Source organism: Gasterosteus aculeatus, chromosome 16, assembly GCF_964276395.1.
Source record: "Gasterosteus aculeatus chromosome 16, fGasAcu3.hap1.1, whole genome shotgun sequence".
NCBI classification, from domain to species: domain Eukaryota; kingdom Metazoa; phylum Chordata; class Actinopteri; order Perciformes; family Gasterosteidae; genus Gasterosteus; species Gasterosteus aculeatus.
The window spans coordinates 10,071,451-10,094,561 of NC_135704.1; the positions used below are offsets into that span (position 1 = coordinate 10,071,451).

Here is a 23,111-nt window from a genome sequence, read left to right on the forward strand (position 1 = left end):
ATTAGATTTAAAGCCAAAGTCATTACTCGCAAATTTGCGTTGGAGGACTTAATTTCTATTAGGATACATTTTGCTCAGCATGTTTGTATCGTCATATTTGCAAGAATTGCCCCTTGAACAGCCGGTCTGCTCCGGACTATTTTTCCTCCGTGGTATCTGTAAGTAATGCTTAATATTATCCGCCTTGAACCAGGATTCACGCGTCCAGCAATCTATATCAGTTCATGGTGTGAAGTTCATCATATAAACACAAACCACATCAACTTGCAAACCGTGCTTGAATTACCATCAGGGTACAACGCCCTTACAGCAGTATGGTCTCAGCCTCTATGCATTGTTGCAGACATGTCCTTACATGGACAACAGAAATAGGTCCTTAGGGCAAACAGTTTGTGACCACCAGACTTCAAACAACATCTGCTTAAGTCAAAAGGCATCATTGTCCACTTTGTTGAGCTCCTGTTTGAGTTGGTACCCGTTCAGTAACAACCGGCAGCAATAATTCCAAACTAGTTGCTGCAAAAAGTAATAACTTGAGAGGTCATTACTTATTTCTGTGTTATTCAAACTAGCTGCAATGTCCACGTTTGGCCTCGCGCAGCCTTGCGAGTGTCATCAGCACTCTTTGTCCAAAAAAGACAGTTCAAGTTAAAGAAAATCTGTCTTGCTTCTTTCAGATTCTCAGAAAGGGGATGTATCTCATTGCAGCTTGTCCAGTTTTACACCAGATTGCTTCTTGTTATTTTAAGCCTGAAATCCCTCTCTGCTGCGACGGGGGGATGAAGACACAATCGGAGGTGTGAGAAAAGAAAAGAGATAAACCGAACAGCAGATGTATTTTCTAATACATCGCTGCCAATAATCAACTTTTGGTCTGTCCCTCCCCCAGTATCTCCCTTTTATTCCCTCTCTCCCTCTCTCTCTCTTTCTTTCTGAATCCCCTCATATTCTCGGCTGCTTTCCTCTGCAGCTCTTAAGTTCGTACTCTCGAATGTAGTTCAGTGTGTCAAGCACTACTGAAATATTAACACAGCAGCAGCAGGAATGGGTACAAGCATTTATTTCTTAGTGCACCATCATCGTGTAAGAGATCCTCCACTTTCTCTGTGTGTTTATGTGCCTGTGTCAGTCCTTTTAATGTAAGATATTAAAAGGTCAGTCGCTTTCATGCTTGACCACTAAAAAGCAGATTGCTACCATGTTTTTATCGCTAACTTGCTACTAATAACTAAGTAATGGAGGTTAGCGCAGTTGCTGCCAGGATCTCGCTGCATATCAGGTTGCATGCGCATGGCAATGTGACAAGCAGGATTTCTTTTTGACGATTCCCATTGAGGTCATAGAGGTCCTTGAGTGTGAAACTTGCAGCTGAAGGAAGGAAAAGAGCAGTGATGAATAAACCAAGATGAACACTTCCTCGTTTGCTTATCTACTCGTCCTTTTCCTCACAACATGGGCAAACAGCAGGTAGAAAAGCTCAGTTGTAACCCAGAGCTGGATGAGGATTATGTTAAACCGAAAGTTTCTTTGCAAAGGTCCTGCAGAAAGACAAAGTACATGGAAAGTTGTTTTTAAGATCTCATCTTTTCACAACATCTGTCCTGCTGTGCCATCGTTTGTCCTCCCTTTTGACGTTCTAAGACCTTTTTAAATGAGCGCAAATGATTAATTCCCCGGCATTTAAAAAGCCTGTGTGTGATAAAAGTGTTGTTGTTCTACTCCCAATATATCGGTGTACTTGGCTGATAGACCAGCTTGTGATCAAGCAGCAGCTAATCTTTTGATGTCCAGGCCTAAAAGGTTTAAATCCTCCCATGTCCTTGATATGTTTCGTAAACAGAGGTTTCTTAGAGACGAGAGTCGGGTCAGGATTTTTCCCCATTTTAATGCAGTAAAAGTGTCTTTTTTTTATTGGTACTTTTTTGTTCTTACTGAATAAATTAACAGATCTTGCTTTAATTTTGTATTTTAAAATGCTGCTTTCTACCGAGATACAGTGATTCATCCATGCCCGCCTTTGGCTCTGGATCCTCAGCTGAACTAAATAAGCATTCAGCCATATTGCTGTTTGCCTGACCATGGAATCAGACTCTCCCTCTGGATATAAGACCGCGTTTATTGTAACCCCATTTAATCCACAATTATTCATCCGGCTCCCAGGAGTCTTTTTGTTGAGTTAAAAAATGGAATAAATATTTATTTCATACACAGTCAAATCTACATCATGCAAATGTGGAAATTAAAAGAATAACAATAGTAAAGAATTAAGAAATGCCTAAAGAGGAGAATGAGCAAGTGCATGGGTGAGTCAGTGAGACAGATGCACATGTGAGCCTGCGTTGCACCGAAGCTCAGCATTGGTTGAAGCTGCATGCAGAGCTCACAGCATCCTTCGCCCCCCCCCCATCCCTCTCTGCTCTACCTCGCTCACTTACTCACTGGATCTCGTCTGCTGACTGAGGTATTCCAACCAGCGCAGAATTACAGTGAGACCGGAGACCAGCCTCTCTCCTCCGGTCAGCAGCTGTGTATTTGCGGGTCAGAGCCGGAGACCATGGACCAGGGAGCGGCAGGGCACGATCTGGGAAACTGGGTCACGGGCAGTCTCTCCTAACTGATGTCTGTTTGGACCGGGAGGAATGGGGTGCACGACCAGCACGGTGGTGATCGACGGGCTGCGTACCGTCCTAGAGAGGAACTGTAGTGGCTACATCTGTAAGGGAGCAGCTGAGCCCATCGGGCCATCTGAGGCTGAGCGAGCGCTGAGTAGGAGAGAGTCGCGTGCACTGCCAACACCAAGAATACTGAAGGTGTGTGTGTGTGTGTGTGTGTGTGTGTGTGTGTGTGAGACATTACCGTATTGTATCGTTAGTATCATGCTGTTCATTGCATTTAAATGGCCTAAAATACATATTGGTGTGGAAATTATAGATTATTTTCGTGATCAATTATTATTGTTTCTTCAATGAAATACGTGAAAATGGCAATAACAAATACAGCCCACGGTAACCTCTTTAAAACACATTTTTTGGGTGAATATCTGTCTAACAACTAAAGATGTTTGGTATTTTTTAATACGAAACTAAGAAAAGCATAAATCCTCGTATATTTAAAAAGTAGGAAATTGGTGAATATTTAGTTCTCAATGGTAAAAATTACTTAAATAATGAACTATCAAAATGGATGCTAATTTTTTAAATTGTAGATTGATTACTATTTTGTGTCTTTTATTACACATTATGATACCCCTTCTCCCCGTTTCCTTTCAAAGTAAAGTTTCTGTTTAGTCAGCTGTCTCATAATACTGCTCATAATCATAAAACTAGTGTCGAGACGGCAGCAAATGATCATAAACGAGAAGCTGGATCAAGTGAATGTTTTGTATTTTTGCTTGATAAATCCAAATAGTTTTCATTTTGTGTTACTCGAAGTCTGCACTCATTCTTTATTTACTGTCCAGCTCAGCCCGTGCAGAGGGGACGTCTTTAAGTGCCTAAAACAAAACTCATTAAGACGGTAAATGCAGGACATGAATACGATAAATGAATGAAATGTTAATGATATTAGTTCATGCACCGTCCCTTGCCGATTGAAAAGCGCAACCTTTTTACCACCTAACCGTATAAAATGTAGGGCAGTGGGGGGGCTGGTGCTGGATCTTGCCTCTCACTAAGCACTGCAGCATGGGTTAAAGCCTCTGTGGGCCGGGAGGCTGGTGAGAGGGGGTGAGGGGGGGGACAGTGAGCGCTGTGTCTGCTGGAAATCAATCACGGGCTTCTTGGCGGAGCTTCTGGTGCTCCGTACCAGCTTGTCTTCCCCTTATCGCTTGTGTGTGAGGTCTCCTCCCGGCAGAGAGAACGGGGACGGTGGGCCGCGGCTGAAAGCAGGGAATTGGGTCAAGGGTATGGTTGCTCCTCTTGGCTCAGGGATCAATCAACCAGCCGGGGTCAATTAATCCTCCGTCAGCATTCAGCAGTCTTACAAATCAAAAGTTGAATGTGTGCCGCGGACGCGGTTTGCTCGACACATTTCTGTGAGGGAACGACTGCACTGCAGTGAAAGGTTATCAGTCGTGTCAAAAAACTAAATGCAGCAATGAATAATACTTCTTTATACCGTTTCCTCATCCTCCAATCAGTTGATACAACAAATGGTCTGTTATGTTGCCGACTAACTATAGTTATTTTTCGCCTGCTTGTTTTATTATTCAGCTCCTTGATATTTTTCCATCAGGCTTAAAGTCAATCTGTGAACCTTTTTGATTTAGCAAACCAGCTTGCATTGGCTGCCATGTAAAATGCATCAGTTATTCAATGTGTGTTTGTGTGTCCACATCAGTGGAGCGATCCAGAGCACTGTGTTGCTCTTAACCGAAAATATTGCTGGCTGATGTTAAACACACCAACATTCTGTCTTTAATAATCAACTGTGTACATATATACTTTCTCCATGAAACATGTACAGTGATGATAACACAACTATTGCTGAATAGAAATGCTGCTTTATCTGTTTTGGGACACCACTGTTGTCCTGTCGACTAGGCTTTCACTTTAAACCAGGATATCTATAATTGAGCAGTAGCGCACACACAGACCGTTCTGTATTGGACGTGTTTTGCCGATTCACTATTTGCACCATAAGTCTGGTTCTAAAAATATATACAACATTCTGTTTGGCCTCATAATTCCTCCTGATTGCAGCAGGTCGTTATTTCTAAAAGCGAGATGATGGGGCTAAAGGCCAGACTCCTACTCGCTCTCACACATGCACACTCACTCACTCACTCACTCACGGACGAAGCCAGCGACGGGAAGCTGATCTGCACTCTCGAGGCATGGAGTAATTAAACGGCCCGTTTTAGCATTTTTCACTGCGCTGTTGTTTCAGCAGGTGATTGCAACAGCTCTCCCTATTCCTTCCTTGTGGAATTTCACAAATATAAGTCACTGATCGGAGTTAATGCATCAACGTGTATGCTGCTGTCATTCAACATTGTCGTGTTTCGCTTTTGTTCTCCAGGAGGCTATCAAGAACTCTTTTTACTGGTCCGTAATGTTTTAGTGCGGATGAAATCCGATGTCTGCAGTTTTAATCAGAGGTGTGCTGTTGCAGAGAGAAAAAGAGCGAAATTGGTCACGTCAGCTTGGTCACAGATAAAAGTGCATTTTAATCCGGTGACGTTTTGTGAGTAATGCTTCAAATTCAGACTCGCACTGAACCATTTAAAATGAGTCAATTATGCTATTTTTATAAGTTCCATGTTCTGGGACGTTGATGAAATACTTAACCGGCTTTTTGCAGATGAAATCCATTTAATAGATTGAATTACTTCACTATGGCTGTCGTCTCCTCTTTGGCTAAGATGCAGACTCTTGGTTTAAACATGTGTCTGTAATATGACATTGTGAAATCATCGCAATTCGCAGCCTATTTTTATACGAAGGATAAAAAAGGTATTTACAAATGTATATGCTGATAAAAAAGAACTCTACTTTTTCTGGAAATAATTAAATAGGACAATTTATTCACACACAACCCCCCCCCCCCCAGGATGAACAGGAGATGGCCACACCTCCTTGCTGACAGGGTAAACACAAGCAAAGCGAACAAAAAACACTGCTGGACTGACAGCTGACAGCATGACACAACCTTTTCACAACCTACACTTGTCCTCAGTATAATAATTTCCCTCACGCAGTAAAGAACAGTCAGAAACACACCTTTAGACTGGTGATTTGTTTCACCCTGAAGTTAACCAGTTGTGACCCGTGACGCGCGTTACATTCACACGGTTATCACACCCGGAGGGTATTGAGAATCAGTAGAGATCACCCTCCCTGCAGCTTTCATTTCTCATCTTAATCAATTTTTCAGTAAAACAACGGCACACTTTAAAATATTGCAACAGTGATACGCGCAGATTGTTTTACCGTGTGTGCTGCTGTGCGGTTACACAACTGACTTTGTCTCATGATGACATCCTGTTATTTTCGATGCCATTGTTTCCCGCGTCCGACCATGCTAATGATACTAGCAGAGGGCGCAGACACACAACGTGGTGTCCGTGCACCTCCACTTCACGATCTCACCCTCAATTCCCTGCTCGGTGCTCCCTGGGGGATGCCTGCCGGATGGGGGGGGGGGGTCCGGGTGTTGCTGCAGTGGCGGCGGCGAGGGGGTGGGTTATGTTTTTGTCACATTCCACGTTACACCCTGTTTTGTTTCGGGCCTCAATGCTGCAGTGATTGCGTCAAGCCAAGCGTTGGGTAATCAAAAGGCCCCAGTTGTGGTCTTGTCCAGGCAGAGAATGACAACCTGATAGAAATGGAATATATGTTAAATATGTGGAGAAGATATTCAACTGCATTTGAGCAGAAAACGTTTGTCCAAAACATTCTTTCGATCTTCTTTTTGAACACTAGTGTTTGTTCCGCCACTAAGCGGGCTCAGTGGGACGTCCTGCTCAGACCCAAAAGCCAACTCGTCGAGAGGAGATGCATTTGTGTTGGTTTCCGTGGATAATTCTGCATAGCAAAGAGGAAGTCGCTCTTATTTCTGCAGGGACGAGATGTCTGGGTGAGGAAACTCAGAGATCAAACACCTGCTTCTGACGTAGTATTATTCTCCTGGCGCAGTTCGGGGGATTCAAGTAAACGTCTTCTGTTCCAGCAGTTTGGTTGGTCTACATGCAAATTGACTTAATGTTGTGTCAGGGAAACAATGTTTCAGCATTACAATATATATATGGTAGTATAATTCTTTAAACAAGCTTGTGTTTTAGAAAGACATCTGATGAAAGTGGACTGAGGATGTTGCAATGAAGGGTGGTAGTACCCTACCCTCCCTTTGGTGAGAATCCCACGTGGGATTATGGTTATGATAAACATCCAATAACGTATAGAAAGGTTGTAAGTAATGAATGCAATCCTGGTGCACGTTTCTTTATCTGTCCAAAGTTTTCTGGAAAGTCCAACAACGTTACAGTGTACACTGACCTACAAACAAACAGGTATCTGAGACTGTAGTTGTGTCACTCTGCTGCTCTTAGAAAGAGGTAATCCTTTGCGCCCCCCTAGGATGAAACTCTCTCCACCATGGAGCCTGCTGGCACCTGGTCGGAGGATCAGCTTACAGTAGATCCTTTTCACACACACAGTCTTTGCATAGATCAAGTCAAGCTGGTGGTTTGTGTCATAGTTAGATTTTCTCCCTCTGTCCTCCGAATGTGCATCAGAGGTGGCGTTGCTTTCAGGCTGGGTTATGAGGGCTGGTCGTGGTCTAATGAATGACGTGTTGGAATGAGATAGATTAAGGGTGCAAATAACACACAGTTCCATAATTGATTCATCTTCAGGTTTAGTTTGGTGTATGGAATGTCAAACAGTGGAGTAACAATGATGGTATTTGGTTTGCAATCACGTTTGTCAAGAACCTGAAAGCATGTTATCACTCTCTCTGCCAGGAGGATGATGCAGTGGTGACGAGTAAGTGTGTCCTCTGTTTCTGTCCACGGCTCATCTCCTATTCTGCTTCAGCGAAGCGCACTATATTTTGGGTTGGCCAGTCATGGCACCACGCTCAAGGACCTCCAGTGGTTGTGGTGGTTCACGCTTTCTTAATCCATCCATTGATTGTGAGCATTGTCTGATGCTGCCATTTGTAAGTTTAATGAAGTGTCTTACACAATGCCTATGAGCCCATGGCCTGCACACACCGCCTCTTGTTTTGAGTTCGAATGAAGTGTGTTTTTTACGAGCCCCTCACAGCCCATTAGCGTCTAGACGGAGGGTTAACCAATTATGCGGCAGTATTTGTTCCCTCACACAATGCGTCAGTATTGAGATGCAGAAACAACTGGTTGAAATCTGCACTCTAATCAATGCACCTTTCTAGTTTCATGTGTAATTCCCCACTCCTTTCCTTTATTGAGATATAAACATTCTTATCATCATGATGTGTGTGTGTGTGAGGGGGGGCCCACAAGAGCATGCGACCGCCCCCCCCACTCCACACTCCTTAAGCTTCAGATGCAGGCGTGAAAAGATAACATCCTCCCCTGCTGTGGCCCACTGAGGAATCTGTAGGTCGGGCCTCTGTTGACTGTGGAGGCATCGCGTTGGAATGCCCCTCAAGCAGATGCATCCACGAGACAGAAGCTGGGCCTAATCTCCAGCTCTCCATCTCAGCTGCCGTTGTGCCAGTTGAACCCACTGGCAGCAATAAACACCTCGGTGTCTCGACGTTTGATCGTCAAAGTTCGTGTTGATGATTAACTTCGCGTTAATCATCACTGCTGATCTTGAAAGGGTTAAATCGTGTGTTTCCTCAGTCTTTAATAGTTAATGTGGGTCAAGATTTGCCCATGTCCTGCTGCAATCTGATGAGCTCAGTCTGGGAGCTTATCTGTGATGTTTACGGAGGAAATCACTCCTAAATCGCTGCAGCTGATTCCTTCGTTGCTGCCCTCGTACAGCGTGTACCCTGCACGCGCCGGAGCGGTTTCTTAGAACGCCTCCGAAAAGTAGTCCCCCATTGTCGCCCCGTCCTCTCCCTGCTCGTTCCTCCTGATGGAACCTAAGGCAGCTCTAATTCCAGCTCCCCCACACAAGGAGTGGCTGACCGGCCTGTAATACATGAGGAATGTGTATCTTTGCTTTGCCTTCGTCAACTCTGTGTCACTCTGCAGGTGGATTGCGTGGGGTTCAGATAGCTTTTATTGTGTGTGTGTGTGTGTGTGTGTGTGTGTGTGGGAGGGTGTTTAACTCCCCCAGGCAGCACAGCCCTGTGTAGGAGGGGCCATGTCCTGCCTGGGTGTGAGTCCACTGCTTTCAGTCAGACAGAGCAGTCTGAGAAGGGAGGCCGGCAGCAACGGGGTCTTCCAGGGGAAATACACACTATACTAACTAAACTTTTTCCACCACCAGGATTCTTCCCCGTCTGATATGCCAGCTGTCCGTCTCTCTCTGGCTCGGACATATCTAGCTGTTGACAATGCAAGGAAGGGTTAGTAAAGCTCCGAAGAAGGAGTTGGTCATTGAGAGTCCGCAGCAGTACAGGGGCTTGGCTGCAGCTGAGGCTGAGGTAGACGCGGGGCCACAGGTGGTGGTAAGTCATTCAAGGACTTTTAAAGACACGCAAGACTATTTTTGGTTTATGTTGAATAGCTGTTTCTGATTCATAGGAAGGTGTTTTACAGAGGGCCGCGCTACAAAGAGTGTCAGCTCTGCTTCGCTTTGGACATCTCTCGTTTTACACGACGTTGCCAGCTGGCATTTAAAAAGGTGTAACGTTGGCATAAAACGGACCGGTGAACTTTACCCACCTGGTCTGAGGCAGCACACTGTCTTTTAAGATGGCCGTGACTTGTAAAACTTTTTATGTGGCTCTAAAGTCAAGCCTGCTGATGGTGTCCTGGAGGTGTCCAGTGGCTGAGACGCGTGAAGACGACGGTGAAAGAATGTGTGGGTTAGTAGAGAGGCGCTACACAGCACCATTGTTCCCTGCTGGGAGAGGGTGCAGTGATGGGAGGAGTGGGTGCTACAGCCAAACAGCTGCTAGATCACTGCGGATAGAGGGAGTGGATGAGACGGCTTCTTGACTTTCAGTTTTATGGCCTTTCCAGGGATGAACGCATGCCTGTTTGTTGGTGCTTAATTGGACGGACTTGAACATAGAAGGGACTCATAGAAGACCGTAAGACGCATTAAGTGTTTTTGGAGAGAAGACTGATAAACGACAATAATCGCTGGGACTGTCCATCGGCCAGGGGTCGGCACGGCCGGCTGAAGGAACGGCACGGCTCCTGCTTGCGTGTGATCATTCTCTTACTCAATGCTGAGTGTACTTTGTGGTTTACCACCTTCGCTTCACGAAGCAATGGGGAAGAACCCGGAGGGGTTTAGAGTGCAGTCAGCAACAACGCAGTGGGGTCAGGAATCCGTCACCGGTCACAAGAGGCCTCCGTCGCTTTAATCTTTTCAGCAGCGGCTGTAAATATCAGAATCCATTTTAATTGCAGACGTTTTCAGCTTCGTCAGGTGTTGGTGGACCATAAAAGGTTTTCTGGTGACTTCCAGAAGGTGTTTATGAAAATGAAACTGGGTCATTGTTGGTGTGCATTTGTTAATTTGTTCATGACTCATCTTTTTGTTCTGTAACTCTGTGGTATTTCATTGTAACTACGTTTGTGTTAGGTCCAGACAAAGCTTCAAATAACCTGTTGTCTGATAATGTCAAAGCCTTCTTCGGCTGGCAGACATGGTGGAGACCGTCTCCCTCTGGTCTGCCTTCCCCTCCTTGTCCTTGATGCAAGGTCCTGCCCCCCGCGGTCCTCCGTGTCAGCTGAGCTGTGCTCTGTTATCAACATGGTTGCTAGCAACATGTGTTTAAGGAGGTCAACATCCATGGCTCTCCCTCTGAGGTCATGCTAGCATTATCAGTCCCAGATGTGAAGGCAACATGTGGGCCGGGCGTCACTCAGCACTGAGATCTGGTGTTGTGTCACTGTTCCCTCAGCACTGTGCCGTACTGCTGCCTGCAAGATGTCCGGATCACTTCACATCGTAAGGCAGTGCCACTAAATCACCTGATAGCAGAAGGGATCGGGGATCCTCATCCATGAGGGAATGCTTGTTTTACGATGTGGTATCGTGTCGAGTGAAGAGGGTCGGAGTGTAATTGTTTCCTTGTTTCATTGGAATAAATGTCAGACATGTTGTCTCTCACAGAGGGAAAAGCTAAACGAGTCTTTCCCACTGCTGAGGCGAATGCATTTTCTCTGGGCGGATGGAGCCCTGATTGACTTATCGCAGTGTGTTCAGCAGGTAGAACTTGTTGGTAAATCCCAGCGTGACAGCTCCTGTCCATGCACAGCTCCGTCTCTGCTCCGGTTCACCGCTAGACCACTCGTTTGCTGGATTTTCCTTGGAAGAATATACATAAAGTTTTCTGACTTGCTGCTCAATCTGACAGAACATCTGACTATCATACACAATATTTAAGACATTTAAGACAAAGGGTTAAGCACATTAGATGCTGCTCTCAGACTGCATCATGTGGAGCGAAGTCATTATATGGACTGAAAATGCCTAATTTAATTTAATTTCCTCGCTGTAGTTTTATATGAACATACCGGTCACTTTTAAATGTTGAATCTTTAACAAAATCACCGCAACCAGGGTACCAGTAACCTCCCTGTGCCTCTACTCACCTTCCACCCACCTTCTGTGCATCTAACCACATGGAGGTCAGCCGGGTCGGCAAACCCCCAGGGGGTCCTTTTGGATGTTGTTAACCATCTTTTTTGCTTCCTTTTTCCCTGTAATTTCTCCCACAGATCTTGTAAATAAAGGTGTAAAACGCACAGACAAAAACATACATTTATGCCTCCGCTGTGTTCCCCAGGTCAAGCCGAAGGTGATCGAGCCGCTGGACTATGAAAATGTGCTGGTGCAGAGGAAGACGCAGATCCTCAGCGATGTCCTCAGAGACATGCTGCAGTTCCCCCTGGAGGACTTTGAGGTGAAAGTCACACGTGCACGCGGGTCACACCCACACTCGAAGACCTGCTGCAAAGGCCTTCCTGTAGTAAATGCCTTTGTGATTCAAGCTTTTTTTAAAATCTGGAAGCGATGTGAACTTAGCGCTGCAGAAGTGGAGCTTCAGAAGTGTTAATAACATTGTCATGCTCAAAGCTGTAACTTCCATTGAGAGTGCTCATGTTGCCACTTGGGTTTTCACTTTTGGTGAAAATAAATCCACTACACAATAATAACTAGTTCACTGTTGTTATCTGTCCAAGATGTGATATTTAACCGCCCACTTGCGCGTTTCTCCTTTGTTGTATTTGTGCTCCATTAGCGGCCTCGTTCTTTGACCAAGGTGTGGCTGCTGCTGTGCGTGCAGGGAGGGGTCATTCACAGGGGGTTGTTTTTGTTTACATCCTCCCATGCTGCAGAGGGAGAGAGAGGGGGAGAGAGAGAGAGAGAGAGAGGTCGTGGGCCATCTGTTTAATTGGCTCTTTCTGTCTCTGATGTTGTGACAGAACGAGTGTTATCTCCAGCCACATTGTGCAGGACGTACGCAGCCTCCCCTTTTCCGCAGTGGGGATGGAAAATCTAAAATGGAAATCTGGCCCGGTGCTCGTACTTCTGGGAATGAGACTTCATTGAAAGATGTTCTTAGCAGCAATGAAATGTGCAGCATATCCTCAAATCCGACCCTGACACTGGAAATTTTGCAGTCTTTTGTTGTTGGAGTTTAGTGGCCACAGAAGGCAAAGTAGTAGTAAAGATGAAGGAGGATGTTCTGGTGATCTCGACTCAATAAGAGATGTTGTTAAAAATCAACTATATACTATTTTAATTGAGGCACATTATAACACTTTCTTTTTAAGAATGTTGCATCTGCTTCTTCAAAGAATACAAAAATGTTCTTTACACAACGGTAACATTGCACTTACTATTGCACTAATATACTCCAGAATATCATTATCATTAGTGGTATTATTAACTATTAATTATTAATTAAATCACAATATACATTGTTCTGACGCTTAAAACTGTGTCATATTTCTACTCCTGTTGTCATATTACTTCTGTTGTAAACACCTCTTATCATTGTTATCTTCTCTTTGTTTTCACCTCACGATGAATCCAACTTATTTCAGTCCTTGTGCTTCTGTAACACCTGAGTATTCCCTGTGGAGATTAATAAATGCACTACTGAGGTCACCTGTGAGGCAGGTTAAATTAAATTAATTAATGTAACGTAGAGCTGAGTGTATTTGGGGGGAAGAATCTTTTTCAGTTGGGGTACTGGAGGCTGCTGGTTGCAGTGTAAAGACGCCTGGCAGCTGTCTGCTCCGTGACAGTGGGACAACCTTTGCTTTGTCTTCCCCTGTCTCACGCTGCTGCTATGGACGTAACGTAGCAGCTTCTCACACAAACGGGACGCTGTCAGGGGCCGACAGGTGATTCTGACCCGGGGGGGGGGGGGAAACACCACAGGCACGGTGACTGAAGCGAACATCTGTTCCTACCTCCACTGACTCCAGCGAGGATTTAATGGCTTCATTGTCGAGGCCTTTTCAACTTTTGGCGCCTCTAGTGAAAGAGTGCGAAGCCGGTGTACTCAATAGCAGGCAGACAGTGCTTGGTATCAAGTCTAATAATACTCATCAAGAGTAATGTGTATGTTCTTTTCTTCGTGAGCCAATGTTTATATCATTGCCATCTGGTTTTGATCTGGAAGCTGTTGGTATAATCCAGTTATGTGCAGGTCTTTCTGTGCTCACTCTGCAAGGTTTCTGGAGAAATTTGTCAAGGATTACAAGGAGGGGGCCCTTCCTTGCCTGAGTTCTGGGCCCTTCCCCACCGTACGGCCAGCGGATCAGGATATTGTTGTTTTTCTTTTGCTTAACAGTTTCCATATCAGTAAAGCACAAGGCTGGCAATGTTCGGTAATTTGTTATCTTTAACAAATCCAATGACCACACTCCAACCGAACGCGTTACTTGGGCTCTCAGTGGTACCAGCTTCTTCAGGATGTGCATTTTTAAAAGTCGTTACCAGCAATATATGGTTTAGTTTTAGTAAAGCACGATCAGCATGGCTGAATGGAGGTTGCACATCTGGCGTAGCACCCTCGAGTTCCCCCTCAGGTACACACTACTACATCAACTCTGTCACCACTGTTGCCATTGTTTGCAGTGGAGACAAATTCAGTACCTTTAAGGATAAAGTGTTGGCTCGGCCATTGCTGTGTTTGGAGCTGTGCTGAGGCTTTTTTTAAATTTTGTATCGTACAAATTTGTACGATACTACTTGTTTTGGGTTTTGAAAACTAATTCCAGCAATACTTAGTTTATTGCTTATAGGCAAATTATATCATCTTAACCCAATAAAGTCAGATGTTTAACTTAAATGCATAGGGGAAAAGGCTAAATCATTTTCCCAAAAAGGACCTGGGCACTCACTACTGAATCTGAAGGCAAAAAGAGGGTTAGTTGGGAACTACTACAGCCATTGATTTCATGAGCAGATGAGTATTTACAGCATGTCTCAATAGAAACGAAGTAAAATGTCAACAAGATTTCTCATTAATGTGTTTGAGAATTTTAGGACAACATTGGATGTCTGTTGACGTCATGAACTGCAAAACCTTGTTGATCTTTTTATGGGATTTGTTGACAATAAGAAAATTGAGCCACAGCCGTTCATTAATATCAGTTTTAATTTGGTATTCACGCTGCAGTCACTTCTAAGACGGTGATGACGCTCATGCAGTGCTAATCTATGGCCTTTTTCACCAGAAAATCTCATGGTTCATTCTGGCTACGTGTCGTGCAATTAAATGCTTCCTGTTTCCCACTTCCTGGCTCCCTCTCACCTCCAGGCCTGTTTATTTCTACTGCTTGTGTTGTAAAGATTATCATCTGCCCCGCAGGAAACCCGGCAAACAGGGAGGAAGGGGAGACGTGTGGAATTTGTCGTGGTTGACACCACCTATCAGTCGAGTACATGGTCATTCAAAGGAGAAAGATGCCACTTCTTAAACAGGTCCTTATGGATTAATCGTATTATTTCTTGATTAATTAATGGATTATTTGGCCTGTGAAATGTCAGTAAACAATGAATACAAACCAGTACAGTCCAAAACCTCCCAGTATTTATTTACAATGGTAAGAACAGAGAAAATTAGAGACACAGTTAACCCTCAACTTTTGGGAATCTGTAACAATAGAATATTTGTTGGTTTCACTCGATTGGCTCTGTGGTAAAAACTGATATTCAACATACATGGGACATATTTTTGCTCAAAGCGGTTCTCATTTCAATAAAAAAGTCTTGGAAAATACAATAAAGGTTTTGTCTGTGTCCATATACTCATAGAAATAACAGCTGACAAACATTTGACTTGTGCACAGCCACAATTTACTTGTCGGTCAGCTGAACTGCTCCACTTAGTAGTTGTATTCATCACTCTTCCTCGCAGGGATTTGTGGTCAAAGGCACTTTATTTTTAAGTCCCCCCGTTGATGATGTTGTTCCACTAAAGTTGTATTTTACCACGGGCATTTCTAAAAAGAGCTCTAAGCTTCCACAATGTAGCTCCAAAGGACTTCTCGGTCGGTTGTGTATAAGAGTGTCGGATGAAGAGATGGCAGAGCAGCTTGTGCGGCTGTCGACACGTCCAGCCGAAGCGCGGCTTTCACTCTGCTTTCACTCGGCCTTCTTGTCCTGCTGTAAAACCCGTCGTTCTGGCCACGGAGCACAGTCAACCTGTTGGTCACTATCGGCGGGCTTAAAACGAGGCACCGGAAGGCGGCGAGATGCTGACTGCTCAGCGGTGGCAGAGAGCCAGATTCAGGGTGTGTCTACGATTCCCGGAGCTCAACAGTGCGGAGGAGAGCGCTGCCTCCCTCCTTTGACCCCCACCCCCGAGAAGCACATCAGGCCTCACTTAAACGAAAAAAAGAGCACCGGGAGAAACCGTGTCCAGCTGAGGCCACAAACCGTAATACTAGGTGTCCCGTTTGAGAGATGTCTTTCACATTTTGTTTGTTTCACTCTCACAAGTGTTTGTTGCCGCTTCCTCGCTCCGTTGGTCGGCGTTAAATGAGCCGTTGCTTTGTTTTCGCAGATTTCAACTTTGAGGCGGCAAGGGAGAACTCTGTACCCTACAGTGCCTGAAGGTGCAGAGAGGGAGGCCCAGAGTCTGTTTGTCCAAGAGGTAAGATGATTAAAAGCCCCGGAAACACATTATATTAATCAACTTCTTAGATTTAGCAAAAGGGGTCCTGCTAAAATGTCTGTTAGTTTTGGTTATTTCACACTAGCAATTTCTGTATGGGAGAGCTCAGATGGGAAAGTGATTTCATCTATTCCATTCAAGATTTAGCAACATTTTAACATCTGGATACTTGACCGATGTGAGTCAAACCGAACCAGCACAGGCCTGATGAAGCATAGTTGTGTTGAACTCGTACCCCCTGACAATATTAACGTAGCAGCGACGAGCATAATCTCCTGAACATTGGTGTGACACAGCAACAAAAGCACTACATATCATCAAGTCCACGATTCTAAAATGTTGCTAGTAAACTAAATAAAAATGTATTTAACCTAAGTGTAAATTTAAAGGGACATTGTGGTAACATACTATTGGCGACATTCATTCGCTTGATAGTTGAAATCTGCAGGTAATGTCAGGTCAGTGTTGTCTTTATCATCATGACACCCACATTGTGCAGGTTAGAAGTAATGCAAACAAAGGGTTTAAGAACTACAAGTGATGTACAAATGAACAACTGTACTGTGGTACATCGGGTCCACGGGGTTAGGATGTGGTTGGGACGCAGGGCACATAATATTGACACTAATGTGAGTCATTACTGACTGTGTGGCCTAATAGTTGAAGCAAGCCTCCCTGTGCATCACAGCTGATCAGGAAACCTCTTTATTTCGATTACATTCATATAATTTGAAGTAACAACGACGCGTACGTGGTGTCCAGACTCATTACAGATAATTGCTGGAGAGAACTGGACTATTTCTGCTTTATTTCCGTGGTAATATTATTAGTGCCAAAGCCTGTAGGAATGATGAAGTGCAATTCATTTCTACAATCTGCAAGTTTATTAAACTGACGTTATTGTCAGTTTTTGTTTTACAGTGCGACTTTCTGTCCTTAGTCTTTTGCATATCCTGCTGTCAAACGGCAGAAAAAGACATGTTTAGTGATTTAAAGGCAGTGGAACGGGAAATCAAATGTTGTCCATCTACTGCCTTCTTTAAACCTTCAGTGTTTAGGAGCCTTGTCTGAAGTCATAAATTAGAACTCCTGGTCTAGTGTTGTGTGACATCACCAGGACAGCTGTGGGGATCAACCCAGCAGGAGCCTCCCTGTTTCCGATCACTCTCCTGATCGGGTTTCATTTCATCTCCCAGTCGGAGCAGTTCTTGTAAAACGGCACGTAGGTCTGCAGAATAGATACCAGTGAGCTGCTCCTCTCACTGACTAACAATGAACAGATGTCTCCTTTGCAAGTAGAGGCTGATAAAGAAACCCTCCCAGATTGTGGTTTAGGAACACTGACCATACTTTTAAGATTGTAAGCCACTTTATTTTATGCATTGACAATTAAGGTATTTAATCTTGTGGGTAGGTTCACATGCTTGTGTATCAGTTTGGGCTGATGACTACAAGTTCGGTAATGAAGAAGGAAACTGAGCTTCCCAGATGACTGAGCGCCACTACGCTAGATGCCTCGAGCACAACACACCCGGATCTCTGATTTAGTCACACTGTAGCCAATGCAGGTTTTGACAAGAAAGAGGAATGCGTCAAAATCAAAGAGAAGATCTCTCCGGCTCTGATGCACGATGATTCTTATTTTTCAAAGACAGTCCACTGTCGTACTGACGCCGTCAGCGCCGTGCTCTCTTAAAGGCGACCGTATGATCGGGCGAGTGCAACGCGTGGAATCAGCTCCAGCTGCAGGGTCACTGCAGCAAAACATCTGTGAAACAAACCGTAGTTGTTATAGTTTAAAAAGTACACAACCTTTGACGCATTCTGCCACCGTGAGACATCCATGAAGTACCACTGTACTTTGTGTTTTATGTTGTTGACACACACAGTACAGTTTGTTGCATTGATCTGTTATGTGTTTTTATTGTCGTTTTAGTGCATTAAGACCTACACATCTGACTGGCACGTCGTCAACTACAAGTATGAGGACTATTCTGGAGACTTTCGACAACTTCCGAAGTAAGTCTTCAGCGAAAAAAACCTCAGCACCACCCCGGTGTATAAACAGAGGTTATGTGTTAGTGCGCCAAGACATTGGTATGATGGGCGAGTAAGAACAGCGACTGCAAAGAGACGCCAGAGGTTTTAACCTGAAAGACACACACAGTCACACACATTTATTTGTGTTTTTGACCTAGACAAACTGTCCCCATTTTGGTTTCCTGCTTTTAAGGAAATGCTGTTAATTATTTCCCTGCAACCAAAGAGTGTTTCCTTTTCAGTAATTCCCGCCTTAGTGGGAAGCCCCCCTCCATTGTGCAGGGTGTGTCATCACGCGCTGTCTCCTCTTTGAAGGATATCTAGCTATCTTACGACCAACATGTTAGATCCCGAGTTGCCAATGATCTTGTGATCTTCATTCTGTCACTGCTTCCCAAATGTTCTGTCCCGGAATGTTACGACAGTACTGGATGAGGTGATTCTTACGTCTGCCACGTTGTTATTTACCAGCAGGCGACGTGCGCCGTGAACACTCAAGTGCTTCTTTTCAACACTCTTGGACATACGCTTTCGCCGCGATCCGGTGACTCGTTCAAGGAAAATAAAAATAAAAACATACGTAAAAGTCACACCACTTCAGAATGCTGCTGCTAGAGTTCTAACAAAGACCAAAAAATGTGAGCACATTACACCAATTCTTAAATCCTTACATTGGCTCCCAGTATGTCAGAGAATTAATTTCAAAATCCTACTGCTCACATATAAATCACTACATGGTTTAGGGCCAAAGTATATCACTGATATGCTTCCACCACATAAGCCTTCAAGATCACTAAGATCTTCTAACACCAATCTGTTAGTGATTCCCAGAGTAAATACAAATCATGGGAAAGCATCATTTAGTGACTACGCAACAAACAGCTGGAATAAACTTCCTGAAGATTTAAGACTTGCCCCAACTCTGACCACGTTTAAAACAAGACTGAAAACTTTTATGTTTCAGCTTCGCCTTCTGCTAAATTTTACCTACATTGCACTTTTAACCTCTGCCTTTAATTAAACAATTTAAATAAGATTTTAATTTATAATTTTATTTGCTGTTTTTAATTGTCTTTTAATTCCTGCATTTTATTTCACTTTATTGTATGAAATGTTATGATGTGAAGCACTTTGAGTCTGCCTTGTGTATAAAACGCGCAATACAAATAAACTTGCCTTGCCTTTAGACCACATGTGCCAGAGAGATTTTCAGAGGGAACGGAAATTAAAGCAAAACACAAGGAGCCGTGAATATCCTGAAAGGCCGAATGCGTGCTCCGATGTAATTTGAATGCGTGAAGAATTGATTGGGGATCGATTAGCAGAAATGGAATATAATATTGAAAAAAAAAAAATCTTTAATGTGTAGTTGCCTGAAAATAGCCTTTGTTTTCGTTACCTGAGAGTCCGTTCGGTTTACCTGTTCATTACCAGTGTACAGTCACCTTTACGCATGCTATATGTTCAACAATTGATGAGAGTTTATTATCTTACAGCAAAGTGTCCCGGCCTGATAAACTGGCTGTCCATGTTTTTGAAGTGGATGAGGATGTCGATAAAGATGAGGTGAGTCAATCAACAGCTCCAAGTATGTGATTTTCAATGTTTTAGACTTCATGTGTTACTCGGGATCACGGCTTACTAGAATCCTGGCCTAGAAAAAGGCCTGCGTGTCGCTCAATGTAATGTGTTATTCCAGTCATCGGTTTTGCCTTTCCGGTTGTCATTATGGCTGTTGAAGATAAAGAGTATTTTTGTGTCCAATAGCTGCATATAATGGAAGAATTAAGGGTAATTAGACTTTTTTTTCTCCATGAACAATCTTTTCCTCCTCCTTTAATTCCTTTAAGACGAGTGGGCGTGTGGTGTTTTGCACAGATTAAAGGAGCGTTTGTTGTCTTTGGAAAAGCTTATTTGAGCCTTAGGAGAACAGAGCTGTGGCTGAGATGTTGTCTAACATTCTGTAGGGTCACGATCCCTCAGAAGATGTATGACGATGCTCCCGGGCTACTCGCCTCACGTCACATGTCCAACTGTGCTTCCTATAGCCTACAAAATGTGCTTCGGCATTAGAAAAACTAAGCAGTTATGAGCATTTAGGTTCTCAGAAATCAACACTACGAAAGGTTTCTTTTCCCTTCATCTTAGCCGTGACTGAGGAAAGCATTGGCAGGTCTTCAAGGGTCTTCGTCTGTCCTGCTCAGCTTCACCCCTGACAGAATGGGACTTTGTCTAACTGGGAGGTTGTTTGTGCAGATGGAAGAAAAGCCTCTGAACTCATCATCTCTTATTTATGATTGTGTGTTTTGGGCTAAATGCAACTTTGGTTGTGAGATTTGGTTTCCCTGAGTTTAGTAGTTCCAAGATGTTCTCTCTGAAATGTAGTAGTTCAGAAAGAATGAAGGTGGGATTTTTTTTTGCCGACGGTAGACATCGAAGAGAATAAAGGCACTGAACCTTTCCAGATGCTCTTCAGAGCATAAGACACGTTTAACATATCCTAATTACTGCCCTCTTGAGATGGAAGGAGACGTGGTGCTGGACATCTTGAAAGGCCATTCGCTCAATGCGTAAAACTGTCGAGGCTACAGCTCCTCCCTGTAGGACTATAGAGGTTTCTTCTTCTTGCTTTTACTAAATTGTTTATTGTTACAGATCTCCATGGCGGTGAGAGCGTGGAAGCTTTTTGCTCGTGTGTGATCTCATGCTTTACTTTAATGAGTGGGAGATGATAGTGGTCCTCGTTTCATGAATCTGCTGTGAGCAGGGAGATATTTATTTAGTTTAACAGTCATAGTTTGTTTAATGTTCCTCTGCTTGCTTGTTTGGGAGGAGACGGACCTGCATCGCGTTCTGCTCTGTGTCAAACCACAACATCAAAGCTTCTTCAGCTCAATAAGGCTTTGGCAAAGGGTGTGTTAAAAGCATCTGCGATATGAAAAAAAGATATGGAGACTCACTCCCTGCATATCCAATTAAAGTCCCATTCTTCTTTGAACCAAATCCCCCATCTTGTCATGTCTGGTATTTAGACATGTGTTTTCTCACTACGTCAACTAATTATGACAATTTATTGGAAACAATTGATCTTGTTTGGCAGATCACGATTTGCCCTAATTTAAGTATTGTAGCTCTTTTTTAAATTCGCTCCAATGGTACATTTGTGGAGATCTTACAGATATGGTCAACAGTATTATAAAAACCAATGATGGATTACATGATTGCAATGTGTTAATTACTAAACTGTCCCATCTTGTGTCTCTTGCAGGATGCCACCTCCCTGGGATCCCAGAAAGGCGGGATTTCCAAACATGGCTGGCTGTATAAAGGCAACATAAACAGCGCCATCAGTGTCACCATGAGGGTGAGAAAATGGGGACATTGACAACTGAAACCATTATTGTAAATATATTGCGTACTAGTTGTGTACCAGACCGGCGTCTTATTACTGTTTGTATACTGTTCCATGCATAAGGTGTAAAGGACTTTAAATTGTTATAACCAAAACAGTGCATTTTGTTTCTCAATAATCAAAAGTTATTCATTTTTGTTTTCAGTCCTTCAAGAGGAGATATTTCCATCTGACTCAGCTTGGGGATGGCTCGCATAATTTAAACTTTTACAAGGATGAGAAGATCTCCAAAGAACCCAAAGGAACCATTTTCCTGGACTCCTGTATGGGTGTGGTTCAGGTACGCACTAAAAGAAAGTATCTCTGGCACGAAAGCATCTGGCCGTTTTACTCCAGTGACCCTGAATAAACCATCGCCTGCTTTGCCAAAAGGGATATCCCGTGGCCGGTCCCTTGTGGAAATTAAAATGCCATTTACGGGCAACTACAGTAGGACTATATATATCTACTTGCTTTTCACATTCATTTTACCAGTAAACATACTATCCATTATGCAGAGTCAAATGTGAGCTTCAATGGGCTGCTGCTGATGAAAAGTATGTTCCATCATCAGTTCCATCATTTCCCTGAAACCTGAGCTCCCTGCTGCTTTACTGCTGACTCTCAGCTTGAGAAACAAAGTACGTGCTGAGGTCTCACTTTCCCGCACTTTCCATCGGCCTCACGATCAATTCCACGTACGTGCATCGGCGTGTGGGAACAAGGCTCTAAATAATAATAATCTATAATAAAATATTATCCTATAATTTAGTAGATTCCCACCAAATATATTGTGACTCAGTTGGTTGTACACTGATTTTCAGGGCAAGGGCTTTAATCAATAAACCATTAACCTTCTGCAGTCATTCAGCACAGCCTCTTGTATATCAGACACCGTTAATGAGTTTTCTGCTCTGTTGAAGTCCCAATGGTAATGTGACTTGGACTCCTCCAGCAGAACCGTCTCTGAGTGGAACTGCAGATTAACTTTGCAGCTATAATAGCGCGTGGATCACCCTGAGCCGGAAGCTTCTCCTGCGCTTTGTTAAGATGCCACCATATGTTCAAAAGCCACATGTTAATAAGGCGATCCGCCGACCCGATAGTTTAGTAATGGTAACGGTTTATGTCGATATTTGACTCTTTTCTACACAAGAATAAAGGCGTTAACAATATCTTAGTGATTTTGCCTGTTTTTCCCACTCATTTCCCAGAGGATGTGTTTAGCCTTAGACAGGGAACAGTCCTCCCTACCTATCAGATGATTAAGTCTGTTTATCAAGACTCAAGTTTCTTTTCTCCCTCCCTATCACTCCCACTCTGCTGTTTCAACATCACAGGGCGGCTACGACGATAACCGCCGCATAACAGTCCACTGACTTCTGACAATAATGAGAGGACTTCCTTCTTTAACAGGAGAAATACTGCTTGAATATTTTACTATAACGCTATGTCATGGACAATCAGTAGCTGGATCTGCTGTTAAAGGCTCTGAATGGGCTGTGATGAAGAAAAGCCCAGATTGTGTAGTGACATCATCAAGGTCATAGTTCAACCCTGCAGATCCTGCAGTTTTTCTGTTGATTTACTCGGCAGCTTCGTTTCACAACAGAAAGGTCTCTGCTGTGGTCCTGGCACATCTGTTCCTCCCTGACTCACATTGTCCAGTTTGCTTTCTGTGAAAGTTAAATTAAATCTGTGTTTAGCCGCCCATCTCTTTCCAAAACAGTGATTCACATTTTGTAGATCTTTAGAGCTACAGAGTGTCCTTTTTAGCTTAATATTGTTATTTTATGTTTTTGCAGGCTCGGACTACAATAAATAAAGTGATAAATATCATAAATCTAAGAATTGACCGCTTTCTGATGAACAGGCAGTTGTTAGATGTTAGCTTTGGATAGCAGGATGAAAGGGTCGGGGTCCAGCT

The 23,111-nt window shown here is 43.7% G+C and overlaps 1 protein-coding gene across 8 annotated transcripts in view; it reads left to right on the forward strand.

Moving 5' to 3' along the window:
* The window catches only part of LOC120834010 (dedicator of cytokinesis protein 9), a 58,883-nt gene that overhangs the window by 13,239 nt on the left and 22,533 nt on the right, over window positions 1–23,111 (forward strand). For 3 of the 8 annotated variants that reach the window (XM_078090418.1, XM_040201736.2, XM_040201738.2), the window contains exons 1-7: window positions 8,816–9,105; window positions 11,404–11,520; window positions 15,643–15,732; window positions 17,690–17,772; window positions 19,290–19,359; window positions 21,062–21,157; window positions 21,351–21,485. In XM_078090418.1, coding sequence (XP_077946544.1) covers window positions 8,992–9,105; window positions 11,404–11,520; window positions 15,643–15,732; window positions 17,690–17,772; window positions 19,290–19,359; window positions 21,062–21,157; window positions 21,351–21,485 — 705 coding nt within the window. In that variant the 5' untranslated portion in view covers window positions 8,816–8,991. Of the gene's footprint in view, window positions 1–2,624; window positions 2,811–8,815; window positions 9,106–11,403; window positions 11,521–15,642; window positions 15,733–17,689; window positions 17,773–19,289; window positions 19,360–21,061; window positions 21,158–21,350; window positions 21,486–23,111 lie in introns of those variants that run through there. The other 5 variants (XM_078090417.1, XM_040201733.2, XM_040201737.2 and 2 more) reach the window with 2 other exon arrangements.